We start from the raw sequence: 22,265 nt of genomic DNA, 5'->3' as shown, positions 1-22,265 counted from the left end.
AATCTTTAGTGCTAAATCCTATTTGTTTGCATTATGCCTTCGCGACTTCGTGGATCACAAAACGAAGAAAAGTTTGTTTCAAGAACAGATTTTTCAAACTGATTATTCTCACTTTTCTAGGTGCAGCAGCCAATCTACGCAAGGAGGTTATCAGAAACAAGATCAGAGCCATTGGCAAAATGGCGCGCGTCTTCTCCGTCCTGAGGTCAGTAATTTAATATAATTAAAAATTAGAAATAGATCGAAATCTAATACGATTAATTTTTCCGTTTTTCTTAAAGTATCAAAATTCTTTATCGAATCTTCGCAACAGAAATATAAATAACAATATAAGAGACAATAATATGAGAGAATAAGAAGAATACAATATTTCATCAGCGCGAAATCCTACACCGACGATTAAGTAATTAATTCTTCGGCCCCGTGAAACGAATATATTCCAATTACGTTGATAGAATTCATTAACGTCGGTGAAATATTGCCACGAAAATCGATCGAATTTTCACAGTCGATCGGTAATCAGAGAAAAACGGAATGCTTTTCAAAGGATTAATCCCACGTCCGTTTTACCGTTGTTAATCACTTTTGCCTCAGGAACTCGGGAGAAAATCGAAAATGGAAAATAACTCGCGGTGAAAAATCGTCTGTTTCGTTCTTCATTGGGATCGAACTTCCGCGCCGAAAAAATATCGAACGTTTCGTGGATAAATGGTTTGCATTGAATTGGAATAATCGTTCGGGTTAATTAATGCAGAATCGAAGAGAAACATTTTTCTCTGCTCTGGTTTTTTCTTCTTTTTCTTTTTCTTTTTTTTTTTCTCTCAATACGATTTGCTTATCGTTGTAATTTGTCTTGATCTTCCAGAGAGGAAAGCGAGAGTGTGTTACAATTGAAGGGGCTCACGCCCACTGGAGCTTTGCCTCTCGGTGCGTTATCGGGTGGCAAAACGTCGCTAAAAAACGGTAAGCAATCGATCAAACGGATACAATAAATAAAATAATAAATGGATTAAATGATGCAATAGCATAGAACGAATAATTTTCTGGATATTTGATTACGAAATAGAAACAAATGTTATCCCCATTTTCCCAAAAATTGCACTGTTTCGACGATTGAATTATTGTTCACAGCTCTCCAAGGTTTCTCACCGAACCACAAAATCACTTCGTTCGCCGAGGCGAAGGGTCTGGACGCTATAAACGAAAGGATGCCGCCAAGAAAGGACGCTCCACCCACGCCCGTAACCGAAGAGAAGCCTGTGATAAAGCCGCCGGCTATGCCAGAGAAGCGAGAGCCATGCACACCGCAACCGCAATCGTGAGCCTCACACTCGTCCAATCAAGGTACACATCACACCCACGTGGATGATTCTGAACAAGGGAGAAAGACTTGCAGACTTTCTCTCTTTCTCGATTTCTATATTTTGCTCCTATTAGATCAGAATTCTCGGTCCCTGCATGGTCCCTCTGCCGATGTGATGACACGATTCGCATGATCGATCCATGAACGATCGATGAACGATTGTCGTTCGAGAAATTGAGATCGAGAACGAGAATTCGTCGATCGATCGAATGGGCCGAGTATTCGTGAGAGAAATAGTGAGGAGCAGCTGATTAAAAACGTATTAACGGTGAAAGAAATAATATAAACGACGAGGCGTTTTTGTTTCGTTTGGATAAAGAATAGTAGATATATTGAAGAATGAACGAAATAAGTTCCACGAGTGATCGTGTATCGAAAACTATAATAAAACAGCTCGATATTATTGTACACTGATTAACTCTCATGCACGATACGCACCAAAAAAAAAAAAAAATAATAATAATTACGAATTGTCCGTTCATCTTATTGTGTCGCGATTAACTTGCAACTTGGGTTATGGGACTAATTTGGAGAGGTAGTATAACAATCGGCGCGTGGATTCACAGCTTCCTGTTGCACGAGTGTCGACCCATGGGGAACACTTTGCTAGCCGCATCATTCTTCTTGTTGAATATCATCGTTGATGGCGTACAGGTATTCCATAATACATTCCTGAACAAAATTTTTAATCCTTTCCTGTCGAATATCGATGAATATATCGTATCTTTTCTAATGATAAAATTATTCGAATTATTAATTCCAATAATATCTAATTTCAGTGAATCTCAATTAATAATCGAGAATAAAAATTATATTAATGGAGATTGTAATTAATGGAAGATACGCGTAAGAGCGTCTTGTTCGTCGTTAGAAATACAAATTAGTGTATCAAAACGAGACAAGGCAGTAGCTCTCACTCCTCGAACTACAAAACTTTGGCAAACTTACTAACATTCATCAAAGTTTGAGCGATATTGTCTTCACGGTAACTGTCCGTTGCTCAACAGAATTAGAAACAAAGTAGTTGTGGCCGTTATTGTCAGACCTTCGAGCACTGAGAACAGGCTGGAACAGGCCATTGATGGCCATTAACAGCCAAGATTGATAATGAAAGGTATATAATCGTTGCAACGAAAGGATTAAAAATTAAGAATAAAAAAAAAGACACATTATTTTAATCAAATATCTTTTCTCATCAAAAAAGAAAGAAAATATCTAGCATTTATTTTTCTCAACTTTTATTCAAAAACTTGATTAATTATTATTAATTAAAACACTGTTGAAGAAAGGGTTAAAAGGACAATTCATTCAAAGATTTGGTTGAAAGATAAATGATTCCTATTCCTATATGAAATTCACTGCATGCTAAACGTCAAGGTTGCAAAGCCGTATAAGAAGATCGATAGACTCGCACAATTTCAAGCACAGTTATTTCTTCATGTTCCCCAAGGGTGACTACGCTTTTCCATCGGGTAATCGTCCATAAATCCTTTGCAGTGACACGCTTTGAAACATTTGTTTCTAGAAATTAGGATATTTTCGGGAATCAAATAACTCCTCTGACCTCTGCAACTTCATAAACTATGTCTCGTATCAAGTGGAATTCACCATTCATCATTCATCACTGTTTCAGGATCAAAGATTTTGATCGTTAAGAATTACAGAGAAAATTCAAGTATTATTTCAATTAATGTCCAATCTCAATTCAATCAAAATCTTTGACTTTCCTTTTGACGCCATCAACGATGAACATTGAACATTAGGATGGAACGAAAAAAATTGTATAATCACTTTCTAACAATGGAAAAACCTATCTTCGATCCTCCAAATTTTATCTGCAAAAGAAATATGATATCCAAATTTCTTTATCTCACAGCTTGAATACTATCACAAAGATTATCACGACAACAATGAATTTTTTCACGTTTCGTTCCATTCCTAGGGAACACTGAATCCACTCTTAGAAATTACTCTCAATGTTCACGATGCGACATATCGATGTTCACATATCGGTCGACAAAGCGCGGTGGAACGAAGACGAAGCCAGCAGCGTTGCACGTTTTTCAGGTGGCAAGGATGGGTGTTAAGGTCCCAGTGCTGTCGCCGCCACCGCCGAAAGATCCAAACCATCGCTCGTCTCTCACCCCCGGTTATTGTCGCCAGCGTGCCGTTCGTCGAGTCGAGAAGGAAGTGCCATCCCGAGGAGGAGCGTTCACCACGAGGGAATCGATCACGAGATGGAAGATGCGGAGGAACGCGTCATGGGAACAACGAGCGTCGTCGTCGTCGCGTGTGCTGCACGCGTCTCGGCAGCCGCTGCTGCGACAGGTGCCCAGGACGACGATGGAGATGCTCGACAATCGGTCGCCTAGCTTCGTTCAACTCGCGTCCAAAACGAGGCGAAGCCTCGTTCACCTGCCGGGAGGAGCTGCACGCCCGGCGTGCCCTCGTCTCTTTTGTCCTCTTCCTCCCTGCGGACGACGACTCGTACGATCTTCTATCACCGCTCTACGATCCGTGGTCGCGTTGGATCACGACTTAGGAGCCGTTTAACCGCGCTGGAGCGAGCGAGCTTGTTTGTACGGGAGGAGAAAAGCGAGATCTCCGTGTGTATGCGTGTGTATGCGATCGAATATATGTCGTTTATATCGTATGGTATATCGGAAGTATATTTAAAGATGTTCCGTTGAAGTATGCGAGAAGTTGGCGATGAAGAAACGGAGATTAGGAGCCGAGTTTCGTTTCAAGTGTTCTTTCGTGATGATGCTTGAACGCGCATAGACACGGAGCCGAGTCAAATAGGAGCAAGCGTAGATTCGCGCTTTAGATTCGCCGATTTTTTTATCAGGGATCCTGTTGTTGTGGTAGGAAAGCGTATTATACTATAAATAAATATGTAAGGTAATTCGATGGAAAATTGTTCTTCTCGGATCGAGCTAAGGCGGGAACGGATAGGGGACGTTGTTGTTCGACTTTCTGTACGCGAGGCGAATAACGATCGAGGCAAGAGACAAAGAAAAATCACGGACGAGCGGTCTCCGCCAAAGAAAATATATATATATATATATATATAAAATAAAACAGAAATGAAGTATAAGCGATGAAAAATAATAAAAAAAAAAAAAACGAAATTGTAGGGGGAGAAAAAGAGAGGCGACGAAAAAGAAAAATAAAAAAGAAGAAGAAGTAAGGGAAAAAGAAGAAGAATAAAGGGGAAGTAAAATAAAAAAAGAAAAATTTAAAGGCAGCTGGCCTGTCGATATGGCGGAGCTTCCGGTTTTAGGATTCACTAGGTTCTTAAGGAGTTCGCCCTGGAGGGTGCACGGGCATCCCCCCGCGCGCAAAAAAAAATGGTGGCGGGATTACTTAAATCTTAAGTCGAGCTAAGCTTTAGGATTAAGTCGTAAGTTATATCGGAGAATTTATTTAATATACGCATATATATTATAAATATATTATTAATTAATTAATTAATATTATGATTATTACTATGATTATTATTATGATTATTATTACTGTGGTTATTATTACTAATTATTACGATGATCATCATTACTATATCGATATCGATACACGTTGATGATGATGGTTCTCGCGGCACGATAAAGGAAACATCGCACGTCGAGCGCGTCGTTTTCCGCCCACCGGAAACGGAACTGCGTCCTCCGCGGTAGCAGCACGTTGTTTTGGAATGAATTTAACGAGTTTATCGGAGATCCATCGTATCCAAATCGTTTTTTTATGATGCGAATAGTTCTATATTCGTCCCTGTATTCCAGCAAAAATTGTCGATAGCTTTTGATCCTGGACCAGCTGATTCCATTGGTGAAATTTCAAATGATTTTCGAGGGAATATGCCATCATAGAATAATCCTAGTCAAGAAGAATAATTAAGTTTAGATAATTGAATTATTTTAGATCAGGATCAGATGATCCTGTATTATAGTCATGAGTAAGAAATAAGATGTAATGAAATATCATCATTCCAACTAAGAATTAGCTGGTGCCGATCATGGACCAAGGTTTCCAAGGAATACAGCCTAACAATCTTCCCTCTTACCTCCCATCAATTCGTAATGAACTTACCTTTCCCGAGAGAATCTCTATCAATGTTCTAAACATTCGAGAATTCTCTTTAAACTAACAAGTCGTTCAATTTCATCCTAAAAGAATTCGCATATATATATTATATTCGAATCTAAGAATTTTAACCTCGATCTATAATTACTTACTGAACATCTTCCAAGAGTTTTAACTTCACATCCCGACCAATCTACCCGGGTGGTATTTTAAAATCTCGTTCGCCGATTCTATAATACATAATCGATCGTCAACTATCGTTATGGACGACGATCGTTTCGCTCGTACGATATCCATTGGACAGTTCTACATCTTTCCAGTATTTATTCAGAGAGATGAGAATGATGAGAGGGATCGATGGCAAAATGGCACGCTCGACGAGACAGAGAGGAATCTCGCGGAGGCTTCGTGGGCCTCGTTCGCGCATGAAGAATCTATAACGCATACTATATATATTACATTGATAAACCATGACATGTGTGCTCCTTTTGGACGTGTGATGCGTAAATCTCGATAAGAGAGGAAGGCATTTTAAAATAACACAAAATAAGGATACCTCGAGGAGAGACCAAGAAAAGGAAAACGCTCGACCAATCCGCGTGTATATGTATTCATATTGTGTATTGGTTATTCGGTGAACCAGACAAAAGAAACGAGACGAGAAATGATAAACTAGAAAAAGAATGGAAATGCCAATTAGAGCATCCGCAGATCTGATTTATTCTTTGAACCAAGTGAAATGGTTTGTAGAAAATTAAAGGGAAAATAAAGCGGATAGCTACTTGCATAACACGTCTAATAGCGTTGATCTTCTATGATTTTAATGTGTGTTCTTGCTACTATCCGACGTAAGTCTGGGCCACAGCCACACGCTGCTTGTACCTGGTGCCGGAAGTGGAGTTTTTGTAGTCTCTGAAAAGATATATTTCGAATCAGTCGAATGATGGACAATTGTTAGTGTTGTTTCGTAGTTATGTTGTAGTTTTTGTTTTTTTTTCTTTTCTTTTCATTGAAGGTATGCTAGATGCATAAGGCAAGAGACGCCATAGTTTCGAAACGGAATCAAAGCGTTTTAAGAAAGATATTCGATGTGCCATAAAGTCCATCAGCAATAGGATCGAATAGGAATACGTGACTTCCCAATGCTGGTTCTCTCCAGCTCCGCGAACGTATTAAGTTCAAGCTGACGGGTATCAGTGCCAAACTATAATTCCTTTATGATTCTTGCGGCCTCTTCGCACGAAGACCACTTATCCCTCATTACATAATTATAGCTCTGATCAAAGTGTAGATATTTAATTAATTTTAATCAGTCGGTTTCTTGCAATGTAACTTTCGTTTTATAGTATATCGACTTTTCTTTTTAAGATTCACTGTTTTTTAAGAATCTCAGCCATCTCTTGATGCAAAAGCGATAATTTTATCAATGTTTTCTCATTGCTTTTTAAATTAATTGCTTCCTGTGCTAGTTGTTATGTATTTAGTTCTGAATGCCTCCCCGAACTCCTTCTTCATTCGTTAAAGCGTTCCCGCGCTTTTCGTCGTGTCCCCATTTTCTTCGATCGTGGCCAGCCCCGTGAACGATTGTAGCGTCAAAACTGTGCCACGCTCCTTATCATATAATGTTTCTAGTAATAAAGCGGTTTCGCGATCGAGTCGCGGATCTTTCTCGTCGTTTTCGCTGTTTTTTCTACCTCCTCTCTTTAGGGATCGATGAAAAGTGAAAGAGAAGATGGGCGGATACCGCGACGAAAAGCTCCCATTGTCACGCAATGGAAAGTCACGTTGGATTTATAAAGATCCGTAGATATTAGAAGAACGGAAAGTACGATAGAGTAAGGCCACTTCCGGCAGCCAAACATAGATAGCGGCGTGCAAGAATTACGATCTGAAACATAATAAAGATAATGAAAGAATATTATTATAATGAAATGAATTAAATAAGATATATATGTATATATATATATATATATACACACAAATAAATATTGTGCAATATATGTATATGTATATACATATATATACATATATATATATACATATATATATACATATATATATATATCTTCTCACTATGGATAAAAATATACAGTGAATAATATAATTCTATCTCTCTTTGCTACGAAGTTGTACTTATTCTTAATTGATTTACTTGTACAAAAGAAATGTGTTAAATAATAATAAAATACAATTATATATATATATATAAAATATACAGCTATAAATAAAAAATACATATAAATATATATAAATATTATACATATGATATAATGTTAATTAATTATTATTATGATTATTATCGCGGTCATCGTGAGATACGATTATTCTTACTTATTTGATTATTGTCATTATATGATTATTCTTATTATTATTATCATAATTATATCATTACTTCTATTAATTATTATCGTTATCGTTAACACCGATGTTACCGATGCTATATATTTAATATTCTCATATTGTCATTATCGAAACAAAAAAAAATATTTCAAAGTACATAAAAAGTGTGAGTGAGTGTTTACCAAGTGAAGATGAAAATAAAATAAAAATCGGAGATCTATTGGTAAAGTTAATATACATAATGTATATTATCTGTTACTGCTGTTCGATATTGTGATGGTCATTTCAGCTGCGTTACGACGAGGGTGACACGATAATGGTGATTCAGGATTATGTAACCAAAAATCCGCTTGTCCTCTTTTAAACTAAAACTCGACTTATCCATTTTTTGCTTGCACGATAATCACGTTTTCCTTGGTTATCCATTTCTTTTCCATTCTAGTTTTTTTCTATTCTGCAAATAAAGAAATTCTTATATTTGTCTATAATAATAAAAAATATTAATTCGTTCAGTGTGTTTATCGTATCGTAAATTTTAATTCCGTCTGCTCGCGGGATTTTTAGTGTTCAATCATTTTTCAAGTATAAACTATAATGTTAAATATTTCTGTACACATCAATGGAAAACTTTTATTCTATTGATAAATTCGATTTCTATTGATTTAATTTGTATTATATTATGTTGTATTATGCATAAGAAATATTGTTCTAGTAATTTCGCAAAACAATAATAAGATACAAAAGTAAAATAGAGAATACAGAAAGAATATAAATATCTTTTGAATGTGTAAAATCACAGAATAAGGATGAAAATGTACAGTTAAATAAGACATTTATGGCAATATCCTTTAATTAAGACATATATAGTGTCCAGCACTATTCAACTTTTACCATTAATTATCGTTATTTCACATACAGTGTAGTACTTAATTGTTAGCGTTACCTAATTGCGCTCAAAAGAAAAAGATAAAAAAAAAACAAAGATGAAGAAAAAGAACACAAAATATGCTAGAACGATGAAGTTATTATCGGGGCCCTTGTTTAACGAAGCGATTTTTTTATATCGAGTGGTAGTAAGGAGGTAATCAAAAAGCAATGCAAAACGATTAGAAAACAGGTGGACAGAGTTGATGATATGATTCCTGAACGCGAACCGTGTCCCAACGTACGTTTTTATGCAGTCGCCTCTTAAAACATATTGTACATATTTCTACGGGCGTCTTAATCCTAATATATATCGTGTCGTAGAAATCTTTTTAGATAGGTTAAAGAAAAAGAAAAGAAAAGAAAGAAGGAAAAATAAAAAAATCGTTATGATCGATCGTCGATAAATCGTTGAAAACCTTATCGACTCGGCTCGGATCACCGTGGATCGATAACGATATTCCATACGTGCGTGATTCGTTATCGATCCGAAGAAAGGATTGATCCTGTGATAAAATATCAGAATTGTTTGCTTCAATCTTTTTGCATGGATCAAAGTGCAATTTATAACTCTGTTTATGATATCAGACAAATACAATTATAATAACGATTATAATTGTACAATTTATCGAAGAAACGCGTACAATCATACGCCGATCATTTTTGCATTATTTGATGAAAAGAGAAATGTATCGTTAAGAATAAGAATACAGGATCATCCTTGACGGTCGTATCCTTTTATCATTGCACGGAAAATACCGAATATCAATCGGGTCCTTTAGAAAAGGATATGATCATCATTTATGTTGCATCCGAACCGTCCTCGTTTTCATAATGACAAATCTATGTGTTCTTTGTCGCGATCAATGCATTTCCTTCTAATTGATCCTTAAATTCTATCGATAAAGTAAATAACGCTAATCCAACGAACTTATCGATTTACACTTTCGCGTGTTTTTCTAAGATAATTAAAAAAAAAAAAGAATCGTTAAACAAAATCTAAAAAATGGAAGAAGTGCATGCATTGGCGTAGCAAAGATCAATAGAAAAAAAAAAGAAAAACGAGAACTGTATCATAATGTAGAAGCGTGTATATCGTTAAGCTTACGATTGGGATTGAACCCAAAGCCTTTCTCTTAGACTTATATGCGCATCCACTAAAACATCCTCTCGACTCCCGGATCGATTCTTTTTTTTCCTTTTTTTTTTGTCTCACATTTTAAGTTTCATCATTGTACGAGAAAGTACGGGTATAATAACATAACATGCATGTAATATGCATAAAATATATAACTTTAATACGCGATTTAATATTTACGATTATATTACATGCTGAGTTGTATACATCACATTCAAAAAAAGTCAAAAGAAATCGAAAATCATGGATAACAGAATATGTATCTTTTATTATATTATTGATTCTGAAAACATTTGCATTTTCTTAAAATCTAAAAAAAAAAAAAAAAAGAAACAAAATGTTTTCAGAAAAAATGAATAATTATGTCTTTTGTAATGATTAAAAAAAATAAAGAAGAAAGAAAATTAAGTAAAAAAAAAAAAAATATACATTACATTAACATATAATATAATCGTATTCGATTTTTTAATAGCGTGTATAACTTTACAATTAGAAGTCGATCGAATGGGAAATCGAGCAGTGAAGAGTGGAGCGATCTCTTAGATTGTTACGAACTCGTTCGAAATACTTTTTGTCCCTCCGTGATATGAACAAGGAGAACAGCTAAACGAGGATTTTACCATTTTATCTACATTTTTCAAAGACACGCACTCTTTTTCTCTATCTCTCTTTATATCTCTTTCTATTTCTGTCTAATATTACTCCGCGATTTGTAGCGTCACCCGAAATCATATGCGTCGATGTTTAGTATCTAGATTTTCAATAAGAAGGAAGTCGAAGGAAAAGCAGAGCGATAAAAAAAATCGAAAGAATCTGCGATTGCATTATTAATTATCAAGGAACCACATGTAAACGCTTTAACAAAAAATACACATGAATTTTTAAGAATATAAAAAACCAAATACAATCTACACCGGAAATTTTACAGAGTTCCTTTTTTTTTACGTATGTATCTTCAAAAAATGAAATGTCTTCAAAATGATAATAATAATAATAATAATAATAACAATAATAATAATAATATTGTTTCAAAAAATATGATCAATTTTTTTTAAAACCTTTGTTAATTCTTCGAATTCTATCTGCCAAGGAAAGAAATCATCAAGATAAATATCTATCAATGTTCAGATACCTATCGAACCTTTTTCGATGATCGACAAGCAATACAATAGCCTCGTTGGCACGTACAACTCGATAAAATGGCGCATGTCGGGGAACAGAGTTTTGCGATGACTTATAAATGGTTATATACATGTATATACGCATAATATGTATACATACGAAGTTAAGTTACATGATTCTCATCTTTTTATATACATATATATATATATACACACGCGCGCGCACACACACATATGCGTATACATACACATGTACACAATGAAAAAGAGCAAGGAAAACGAATACATGATAAGAGACACATAAGCCATGAACTAAATATATATATATATATATATATATAATATATGGTATAATATATATAATGGATATTCAATCAAAAGAAACTTTTCCTATGTGAGGAAATTTTAATCTTGAAATTAGTATCTTCTCTCAAGAGGAAAAAGTTCTTGAACGAATCCGGATTTATACAATTTTGGTAAAAAAAAAAAAAACAGAATAAAAAATGCAAGAAAATTTTGAATCTAACCTCATTCTTCGTAGTATCTGGCATGATGTCTGTTTTGAAAGTTCAAGGAAAAAATTTTGCTATATAACACTGAATCGTTCTTTACTTTGCCATGACGTTCGTTGCAATGACGAATCCGATCGATCGCAAGTGAAATCGCCTTTTTTCCCTAGAGATTAGTTGCACTCGATATCGAACAACGATTTTCGATTACCGAATTTATCGATAAATTTACACGAAAAATTTCATATGGAACCATCATATTTTTTATTTTCAAGTTAATTTATTACAATTTCTTGTATAAATATATACATTAAATTATGAGAAAAAACTTCCATATATTTTAAATAAAATAAAATATTATACATATAAAATTATAACATATAAATTTAACATAAAATATAATACAATCGATCGAATTCGCCACTATTTTTATGTACCTGTTACGACTGATTATTCTGTATTATCGCTGCGACAGTAAATATATATATATATACATATAAAAATTTGTGCACATGTGTGTATATATCTATATACCATACGGTTACCATTATTTTGTAATTATCGTTAAATGTCATTGATTGCTTGCTAATCGCAATTTGTGATCCATAATCTTATATCGATAATCGTATGTACATATCGAGTTAACAAAGAAAAAATAAAAAAATAAAAAAAATATGGAAAAATAAACGAAATTTTCGAGGTTAATAATTGAAATGTCCGAAGAAGAGCAGATATTGATCAGTTATTTGATCGATGTATCGTGGTTTTTTTCATTTCTCCCACATGTGCAAATAAAACTGCCTTCTGGAAAATGAGAAACAGTTAGTCAGACGAAATATTAGAAGAATAAATTGTAACGGAACAGGGGTAATCGCAAGAAATGTATCGTGATAAAAAGAGGTTGGACGAACGAGGAGACGTCCAAAATCGCGATTTTAATCAATTTTTCTAGGGAAATCGTAGCTTTAGACTTCGTTTCTCTTGTTGGTTTTATGCAATGTTTGTTCGGCGGATATACTTATATATATATATATAGAATAAAGAAAAGAAACGCAATTAAAAAATAATTACGCAACAAACTAAAGAAAAAGTGTGTGATTAGCATACGATTTTGTGGTTATATCATATTTATTATGAAAATCATCAATTCATTGTTTCTGTATTTAATCGATTGATCAACGTAAATGCGCTATGTCGATTCGACAAAATTGTAAAATGTAAACTTATAAAAGTGTATCCGTCGAGTTTGCACAAAACACTGCATAAACTGTAATCGAACTTATATATATTTGCAGCATTTGAAGAATGGCATTCAACGATAAAATTGTACATACACATGTTTACTATTATCTATTTACTATTATGATAAATCTTATTCTTAACATCTTTGACTGTATGACTATCGTGATGAGAATAATTGTGGTAAAAGAATTGACAACAGAAACAACAGCAAAAATAACAAAAGAGAACTGTATTGCATATATTGTTTAGCGTTATTATAAACTCTATCCCTTCTTACAAGATAAGCATAATTATATTTGTTTATATATACATATACATGACAAACATACGTATAGAAATATTATTATTATTATTATTATTATTACTATTATTATTACCATTACGATGATTATCATTATTATTAAATATGATTATCATCTATTCTTATTATGATTATCAATAAATAAAAAAAGAAAAATATAAAGATATGACGGATAATTACTAAAAATTAAATGAAAGATCTTACTTATATATAATTATAAATACGTCATGATGACATATTCATAATGATTAATTATTACGATAACGTAATAACATTATTATTATTACTATTATAAATAACACCCTATTCCCATTTGTTGTGAATGTTTACGTTGTTTTATGATATTCAAAATATTCTAAAAATAAAGTCTATAATTTCCACGAATATCTGTGTTCTGTTTCTTTTTCTATTTTGCAAAAATAATAAATTTCAGGATCACACAATCAAGATAGTTTATATATTTATATTATTAATATTATATATGTTTTCGATAAATTATAATTAAATATTATAGGTTAAATAAAAAATAAAATTTACAATAATTTCAACATATTTAATGCTATTATCAATAATTATACAATTATCTTAAAAATGAAAAAATTAAACAATTCTTTAATATTTAAAATATTTTTAAATTTAAATATATAATATTATAATTTATGACATCAATTTTTCAAAAAGCAATGTATTTATAAGAAGAATATTAAATAAAACAATAATATAATTTAATGTAATTTAATATAATTTAATATAATTTTATAAAATTTTAATGAATATACATTGATATAAATTTCAAAGATTATATAATATTAAATAAATTCTACATATCTGACATTTTTGGAAATAAAACTTTTAGACTTAACTTCTGCATGTATTCATAAGCAAACAACTTCAAGTGGTGAAATTGACGTAAGTGCGCGTGCACGGGATAAGCGCGGCCACTTTCACATTATTTTTTGTGGGATTTTGTATGCGCCGCTCCTATTAGGCCACGTCAAAATTATTTTTGTCATTATACTTAAGTCAACGTATCCTTTTCAATTAATTGAATTCATTGTAACAAAAAATGTGAAGAATGTATTGTAACTGGCTACGTCGATGTATCGAGGTCTGACAAGACAGATAGCACTTAGCTCAAATACTATTTTTATTCCAGTTGTTAACCTCGGTCGACATACTCGCAAAAATGTCATTCGAAGGGAAGTACAACGCGAAAAGCCCGGGTAAGTTATTAAAAAAGTACAAATTCTATTATTTATTTCTGTATCCTTATGATTATAATTTATATTTATGAATTCACAATATATATATATATATATATATATGTATAGCAATTTCGTAGAATGTTTATTTATAAATTAACGTTATTTAATAACATGTCATTGGATTTTCTTTTCCAACATATTATATATAGAATATTTCTAATATAAAAATAAGTTTTATGTATTATTTAGATATTTACAACTAAATGCATTTAATTATTGCAATACCATATGTAATGTCATACTAAGTTTTACATCATCTAATAAATAAAATTTCAGCTGTGAAAAGATTAATGAGAGAAGCTCAAGAACTTCATGAAGCTACAGAAGAATATTGTGCATCTCCTTTAGAAGACAATCTTTTTGAATGGCATTTTACTGTGCAAGGCCCACCATCCACAGACTTTGAAGGTGGTATTTATCATGGTAGAATTTTATTACCACCAGAATATCCAATGAAACCTCCAAACATTATACTTTTAACAGTAAGTAATTTTAATATGAAGTATGTTTAATTTTTAATTTATATATTGAATAATTAAAAGTCTATGAATTTTTTTTTTTTTAGCCTAATGGACGTTTTGAAACTAATAAAAAGATTTGCCTCAGCATTTCTGGGCATCATCCAGAGACATGGCAGCCTTCATGGAGCATTAGAACAGCTTTATTGGCTTTAATTGCTTTTATGCCAACACCAGGAAATGGAACAATTGGTTCTTTAGATTATAGCAAAGAAGAGAGACAGAAACTTGCAAAAAAGTAATTAAAATAAATCTTAAATCTAAATATTATAAATAGAAAAAAAATATTTAAAAAAATTTTTATCATAGATCTTTAAATTGGCAATGTGATACGTGTGGCAAAGTTGTTGATTTGTTGTCTAAAAATACTGTTAAAAAACCCATCACAGAAGAAGAACAAACTATGTTAAATACAATAGCATTAAAGGTACTTTTTTATGTCGCTTATATCAACTTTGATAATTCAATTTATATATTTTTAAATATTACATTTTTAGGCTGATGATTCACCCACATCTGATACATCCTATTTACTTAATACAGATGGCATTTCAGAAAATCAACTGAGACAACGTGGTATTGAATCAATTAATGAGACTGAAGACCAACAGCAATCAACTATCATAATAAATCAACAAATAGAAACAATGTCATCATCGAACGATTTATTTTGGAGCATTCTAATTGCTTCTTTAGTATCGGCTATAATTCTACTTGTTTTACGACGGCTATTTCTTGTTTAAATTATATTAAATGTAACAAAAAATTGATTGTAAGTATGTTAACAAAACGAAGTAAATTTTATACATGTTTTATGAAACATTTTTAAACTTAAAAAAAGAATGTCAAATTTATACATACTGAAAATAATCAAAATTTCATAAAAATAATATATAACAGAAATTTCATTGATATATTCATTTTAGTATATATATTATTTTTACAAAATAATTGTTCATGAAATCTACTTGTTTTTTATAAAGATAAAAATAATTAAAACTCTGATTTCGTTATTTGTTCTTCAATAAGTTGTTTTTAGATGTTTCTTTTTAACTTTTTGATATTTAATATATATTTCCAAAGCATAATTTTAAAGAAATTATTTAGAAATTTCAATTTCTAAATAAAGAAATTATAAATTGCATTTAATTCGTATATGTAGTTGATACGTTATAATTTTTTAATTACATCAATTTTACAGTATTAAACAAACATAATGTTCATCAAAATCATACTATTTGAAATTATTTTAAAAAGTTTAAAAAAAAATGTTTTCACTTCAAATTCATCTCACAATAAATCTAACATTTTTCATGATAATAAATTTTAATTTTAATGTTACTATAATTTTTAATTATAAACATTTTTTTTCTTCACTGTTATATAGATGTAGATATATCTTATGTGTTAGAATTGTATATAATTAATATAAATTTAATATAAATTAAACAAGAGAGATATTGTATTGTATTTCATGAAACTGCATAAAAATTAAAACTAAAACTAAATATATCAATATATCAATTTTTAAAATATTTAATTACTTTAATAAAATCAATTCTATCAATATTTGTAATTAAAATATTAAATAATAGATAAAACAATTTAAAAACATAATCCATTCCACAAACATCATACATATGTATATTATTCAGTAATGCTCGTTTTAACATTTTAACTACAATTGAAGCAAAAAAAAAAAAAAAAGTGAAAAAACAAAAAATTGTTGTCAAGTTTCATTCAGAAATTTATCATTTAATATGTTTAAAGTTTAATCCATAATAGCAATACATGTTAAAACAGATAAAAATCTGGATGCTAAAGTGAGTATTTGCATGTAGCTAATGTATAATTAAACATTAATTACGAATACATGAATAATATACACACATATATTTAAATAATAGTATCTTGAATATTGCACATTATGATTCATTTCAAGCTTCAACTTATATTTAAATTTTATTTAGATTTAGAATTTTTTGCATTATAGATTGAAATAAAATATTATAATTATTGAATCATTACATTATAATGAAACTAAACATGGTTTCATTATTCTAAGTGTTATTCTAACTAATTAAAGAGGAATTAAAAATACAAGGCATACTTTTTTTGTCATTTCTTCTAACATGTACATAAAAATATAATAAAGTAATTATTTATTAAAGCATACAAACATGTTCATTTTAACATCTATCATGATATATAATTTTTTTAATACATTTTTATATTCAATTTTATAATTTGTTAACTGATTTTATGCTTGGAATTGTAAATAAAAATAAAAATCTATTTCTGAATTCATTATTAATAATAAATAAAATTCATTTCATTTTATTGCATTTTATATTATAATTGTGTCCAAAATTGCATCTAAATAAACAAAAATGTTAATACAAAATACTATATAATTATTTTATTATGTATTTTATATAATTAATATTATATTAATATTAATAACTATATTTCATACATAAGCAAATGTGCAGTATTGATTTTTATAAATCACAAACTCACAATGCAAGATAAACATCTGTGCATGAAATAGAAACAATTTTTTTTTCAATATCTAATGCTAGGCACAGATAAATATATATATAATTAAAGCCAACAGTGATAAATTTTATTTATAACTTTAAAATTGATATAATTATAAATTATTTTTTTATATGTAAAATATAATAAATATTTATTATCTCGTTAAATATTTAAAGTTGAAAAATAGAAATTAATATTAAAATTAAATATAAAATAGTCGATTGAAGAAAAATTCGATACATTGTAACTTACATAAAATAAATGTTTCAGCACAAGATATTATTCATGAAAAAATTTAATACTGAAAATATTTTTGGTCCCTATTTGAAATACTTAAAATTTTTGAAAAAAAAGTTTCTGCCATACATATTTGTCATATAAAAAAATTTGACAAATAATTTAAATGTTCCAATACATACTTTATATATAGGATATATTAATTTTCAAAATATGTATAGTCAATTGAATAAGTCAAATTGAGTTTAAATTTGATATTTTTTGCCAATTCTATTTACATTAGAATCATCAAAATATCAACTTTGTTTAATTTCCATATGACTTATTTTTGTTATTAATACAAATGCAGATTGCAAAAGTTTTGTAACATTTTTTTTTTATCATTTGAAGCACCTTCTTATTTTTTTTTTTTTTTTTTTTTTCATATTGAACAATGTGTTCAATTTATATATTAATATATTAGATACATTTTGTGCTTAGGATTAATGTAGATATTAATACTAAGCCACATACATTGCTCAACTAATATTTTTGTGTGCGTTTATCATGCAATTTAATATAAATCTTTATAAACTTTTATTATATATGCATGTTCAAAAAATTTAATTTCAATTTTTGGAGTTCAAGATATGACGAGAGACAAAATTTATAGAATGCACAAATAGCCATGGCACTGAATCATTAACATATTTTTATCATTAAACATTGTTATTATCATTAACATTATTACTATCTTTACTATTGCTGCGTACATTTTGATTCGCTCATAATACAAATTATTAATCTTAAATTTAATTATACAACTGTAACGCAGTCAAACCGCAAACACGATACAATCGAAGTTTAAAATCGTTTAATATCGAAGTATATCGATATTCTGTACCTATTATAAGGCAACTTCGATTGAAATTTATTCATCATATTCAATAATCGACAATCTATCTAAAATTATAACCTAATCATTTGGTAATAACTTCAGTAAAAACATGTTTGTACACTAAATATGCATCAACATTAATATTACATCAGTATTATTTCGATTTTTCTTGTTTTTCTTCTTTTTCATTTTAAATTTTACAAAAATTTACAATTCAATCGTGACTAGATTTATTTAGACTATATAATAGTCTTTTTCATATAAAATATGAATAATATAAGATATATTAAGCCTTAAAGAAATTTTTTTCAGAAAAAGCTTTTCATAATTTCATTTGCAAAAAATATAATATTGCATTGATAGCACCTGATACATTTTTAATATTAATTTCTGCATTTAATTTTTTTTCCTATCTAAGATAAGTGGTGAACAATAAATTTTACAAATGTAAGAATTTATATTGTTACATGAATGATATGTACTGTTTAACCATTTGAAGCACAATTAGCTATTCATATAAAGTTTCTTTTATATTTAAATAGAAAATCTTTTATAAAAAATTAAAAAAACGAGTTGAAGTAATTTTCGTATTACTCGTATATGCTTCAAAAGGTTAAAGTAGTATATTATCTTACTATATGTATGAAAAAAATGAGATCAATATTATTCACACAATATTACTCACATGTAAATTAATTTTACATATCAAAAAATTAAAAAAAAATAAAAGATCTTTGGTTTAAAAATAAATAACATAAAAATAATAAAATTATATTAATACATTTGAGTCCGATGATATATACATAATATATTACATAAATTTCGTCTCTATTAGCTGATAACATAAAAATTGATCGCGTTATTTTTTTTTTTTTCGAATTATAAATTCTTTTAATAATAAGTAGAATAAGCTATCTAAAATATAAAATAACACTATTATTAAACAGTTTCTGTTTAAATAATAAATGTTAAAATATCGATCTCAAAATGAATAATAATGGAGTAGGATAGATTATACTTATGCAAAGATGTAAATTTTATATTAAAAATTTTAAAAAAGTAAAAAATATTTGCAATATCTATAATAAAAAATCTAGATTTAAATAAGTATTTCAAGTAAATTAAAGTATATTAAAATGTTTATTACTAAGAGATATAATTTTATTACATTATATGAATGATTTATATTTATGTTTATTATTAATTTTAATAATTTTTAATGTTTTTAAAATATAAATATAATGTAATTATTTTACTTATATGAATCTATAATAAATCGATTGGCTATATGATATATATAAAAATGATTTCATATAGAGAATAGATTATAAGTCATTTTTTAAATAAAAATATTAAATATTTATATCATTCTTATATAACTTAATTTCTATTATTTTTTATTAAAACTATAAAAACATGGTCAGCTATTAGAGACAGTCTTATCGAAATACATCGGATCCGAATGTGATTAAAAATTATAAAAATTAATAGGAATAAAGTTATTGTCTCTTGAAAGTCGAATAAAGTTAAAATAAAAATTCAAATTCATCAGAATAAAATAGAATTAATACAGAGAAAAAAAATCCAATATATTAATATCCGCATTATATTCAAAAAACCATAGAAACAAAATATTTTTTATGTGTGTAAAATTTATATACATATGCATAATGTAGAAAATCTTCTTTCAATTGAATCATTGGCGTTTTTTTTTAAATAATAAACTATAAATAATATAGTAGGGCAATATATACCTTTTTTTAAAATTCTGTATTAATTAAATTATATATTATATTACATGTATTTATATATATATATATATCTTGAAACAATATAAATATATCTTTATATTGTTTCAACAATACAAATATTGAAACAGTAGAATCTTTTTTTTTTGTTTTCTAGAAGTATTTTATATATGTTAATTCCGTTGTGTACTCTTTTTTGTAATACAAAAATACAAACAATCCCAATTAATTACAAATGCATTATTTATCAACTAGCATTAGTCCATTCTCCCGTTTCCTTTAACGCTCTATCCGTTAATCTTTCTATTTCAGTCAAAAGCTGTTCAGTCTCTAAATCAACACATACCATATCCGCTTCTACCGGATCCCATTCTAAACTATTTGGTGTTGATACTCTAGACCAAGGAGATGCTGTCAAGCTAGAGGGTTGACTATTATTGATTGATGTTTGTGTCATAGAACCATCTGTACTTTCAACTTTTTCATCATCCATAATTGGTAGAGGCATTCCTAAATATATAATAATTTTTTTTTATATATCATGAATTTATATGCAATTTTGTTTATCCATAATTAAAAAATTTCTCCACCTTCATGTTCCCATTCCAGATCTAATGATGAACCAGGAGTAGAAGAAACACATGCTTGTTGTTTCATTAATGTTCTTGCATCAAGAATTTGTAATGGTGTATCCAATCCAGAACTAATAAATAATTTTATTACAATTAGTTGTTGTTTTGCAGTAATTCATATAGGAATAATTCATATAGGATTAGTTATATAATTATTGCACCTTGTAGAAGCATCATTCTTAGAGTTTAATCTGGCATATTTATTAGTTTTACCCTTTGACCATGCTCCATCTTCTAATAATTCCAATGTTACAGGGATTCCATTTTTTTTCTACAAATATATCACAAATATTGAAAACTTTATCTTTATAACAAAAATATAATGATTAAATGTAAGCATTCAATATTTTAATAAAATTTTTTTCTACAAATATATCACAAATATTGAAAACTTTATCTTTATAACAAAAATATAATGATTAAATGTAAGCATTCAATATTTTAATTAAAATCATTAAATTATATTTAATAATATTTATATAATTATATAATAATATATTAATAATTTTAATATTAATAATTATAATTAATATTATATATATATATTATATTTAATAATAGATTTATTATATTCAATAAAAATATATAAAAATTTTGATAAATTAATTTGTTTACCTTAAATCGGTTTAAGGAGAGAAATGATAACAGGCTATCCAGAAAGCATAACAATGAAGCATATAATTAATATAATATAATTGAAACATTGCCCTAAAGCTTATTATAATTCCTTACGTTTTTGATCCTCTAGATTGATCTGTACCTCCTTTGTCATCTATAAACTATAAAAAAATTATTCTATATATTAATATAAATTATTAAAATTATAATATATAGCACAACATTATATCTACCTCAACTTGTTCGTCTCCTTGGTAGGACATACTGGTATGTCTTTGGTAAAACCTTAAATTTAGATATATATTGCATTAAAAATGAAAAATATATATAAAATTATAAAAAGACATAGATATAATATTCATCAAAGAATTTATATAGACGAAAAAAATAATATATGGATAAAAATGAACAAATCAAAATATTTCAATGAATAATTTTTATTTTAAAATAAAAATTATATTTCTAACCTGTATGACAAGGAGTCTGTAACTTTGGAAATACAGCGGCCGAAACAGGCCCCCATGACCTGTTAACACACGGCGTATCGCCGTCATCTAACCGATATAAGCGTCCAAATATCGATATTTAATTTTCACGTGATACGTGAAGGATAATGGGAACAAAAAGTTATCCTTCATAGAAAAATATGGAAATATCAAACACGATTCATCTCTTCCAAATACAATATATCGTAGATTTGAGCATCTGTCAATCGCATACTTGAATGCACTCTTGTTCGTTGCAGTTTTGTTTGATACGCTTGCGTTAAAAACAAGTTCGCCAACATTTGGAATAAAGAAAAATCCTGAAG

General features: G+C 29.1%; 3 protein-coding genes across 12 annotated transcripts in view; 2 read left to right on the top strand and 1 right to left on the bottom strand.

The window, feature by feature from the left end:
• LOC122712517 (serine/threonine-protein phosphatase 2B catalytic subunit 2-like) overlaps positions 1–3,566 on the top strand; it is a 165,051-nt gene extending 161,485 nt beyond the window's left edge. For all 5 annotated transcript variants that reach the window (XM_043932244.1, XM_043932241.1, XM_043932242.1 and 2 more), the window contains 4 exons: positions 121–205; positions 866–963; positions 1,132–1,344; positions 3,431–3,566. In XM_043932244.1, the coding sequence (XP_043788179.1) occupies positions 121–205; positions 866–963; positions 1,132–1,322 (374 nt within the window). In that variant the 3' untranslated portion in view covers positions 1,323–1,344; positions 3,431–3,566. The remainder of the gene's footprint in view (positions 1–120; positions 206–865; positions 964–1,131; positions 1,345–3,430) is intronic.
• A 2,573-nt stretch (positions 3,567–6,139) lies between these two features.
• Positions 6,140–22,186, bottom strand: LOC122712521. 6 transcript variants are annotated; one of them, XR_006346348.1, is made up of 9 exons: positions 21,922–22,186; positions 21,688–21,739; positions 21,569–21,615; positions 21,452–21,485; positions 20,998–21,107; positions 20,795–20,907; positions 20,551–20,714; positions 7,966–8,237; positions 6,140–7,331 (listed from the first exon to the last, which is right to left on the bottom strand). XR_006346348.1 is itself a non-coding variant. In XM_043932252.1 (8 exons), exons 1-8 carry the CDS (start codon positions 21,975–21,977, stop codon positions 7,254–7,256), a joined length of 654 nt encoding a protein of 217 aa, XP_043788187.1. In that variant the 5' UTR covers positions 21,978–22,183; the 3' UTR covers positions 6,140–7,253. The 6 variants fall into 6 exon arrangements, 2 of the variants coding, with proteins under 2 accessions (XP_043788187.1, XP_043788185.1); XM_043932252.1 differs by lacking the exon at positions 7,966–8,237 and having other exon boundaries at positions 21,922–22,183; XM_043932250.1 differs by lacking the exons at positions 6,140–7,331; positions 7,966–8,237 and having other exon boundaries at positions 20,356–20,714; positions 21,922–22,185.
• Positions 13,916–15,650, top strand: LOC122712520 (ubiquitin-conjugating enzyme E2 J1-like). Its single transcript, XM_043932249.1, has 5 exons — positions 13,916–14,241; positions 14,560–14,765; positions 14,849–15,039; positions 15,111–15,228; positions 15,299–15,650. Exons 1-5 carry the CDS (start codon positions 14,205–14,207, stop codon positions 15,542–15,544), a joined length of 798 nt encoding a protein of 265 aa, XP_043788184.1. The 5' UTR covers positions 13,916–14,204; the 3' UTR covers positions 15,545–15,650.
• Positions 22,187–22,265: the final 79 nt, after the last annotated feature.

Source organism: Apis laboriosa, unplaced genomic scaffold (assembly GCF_014066325.1).
Source record: "Apis laboriosa isolate Shangri-la unplaced genomic scaffold, ASM1406632v1 scaffold202_cov151, whole genome shotgun sequence".
In the NCBI taxonomy this organism is placed as follows: Eukaryota; Metazoa; Arthropoda; class Insecta; order Hymenoptera; family Apidae; genus Apis; species Apis laboriosa.
Note: the sequence above shows the minus strand (reverse complement) of the source record. Positions and strands in the feature narration are given on the sequence as shown.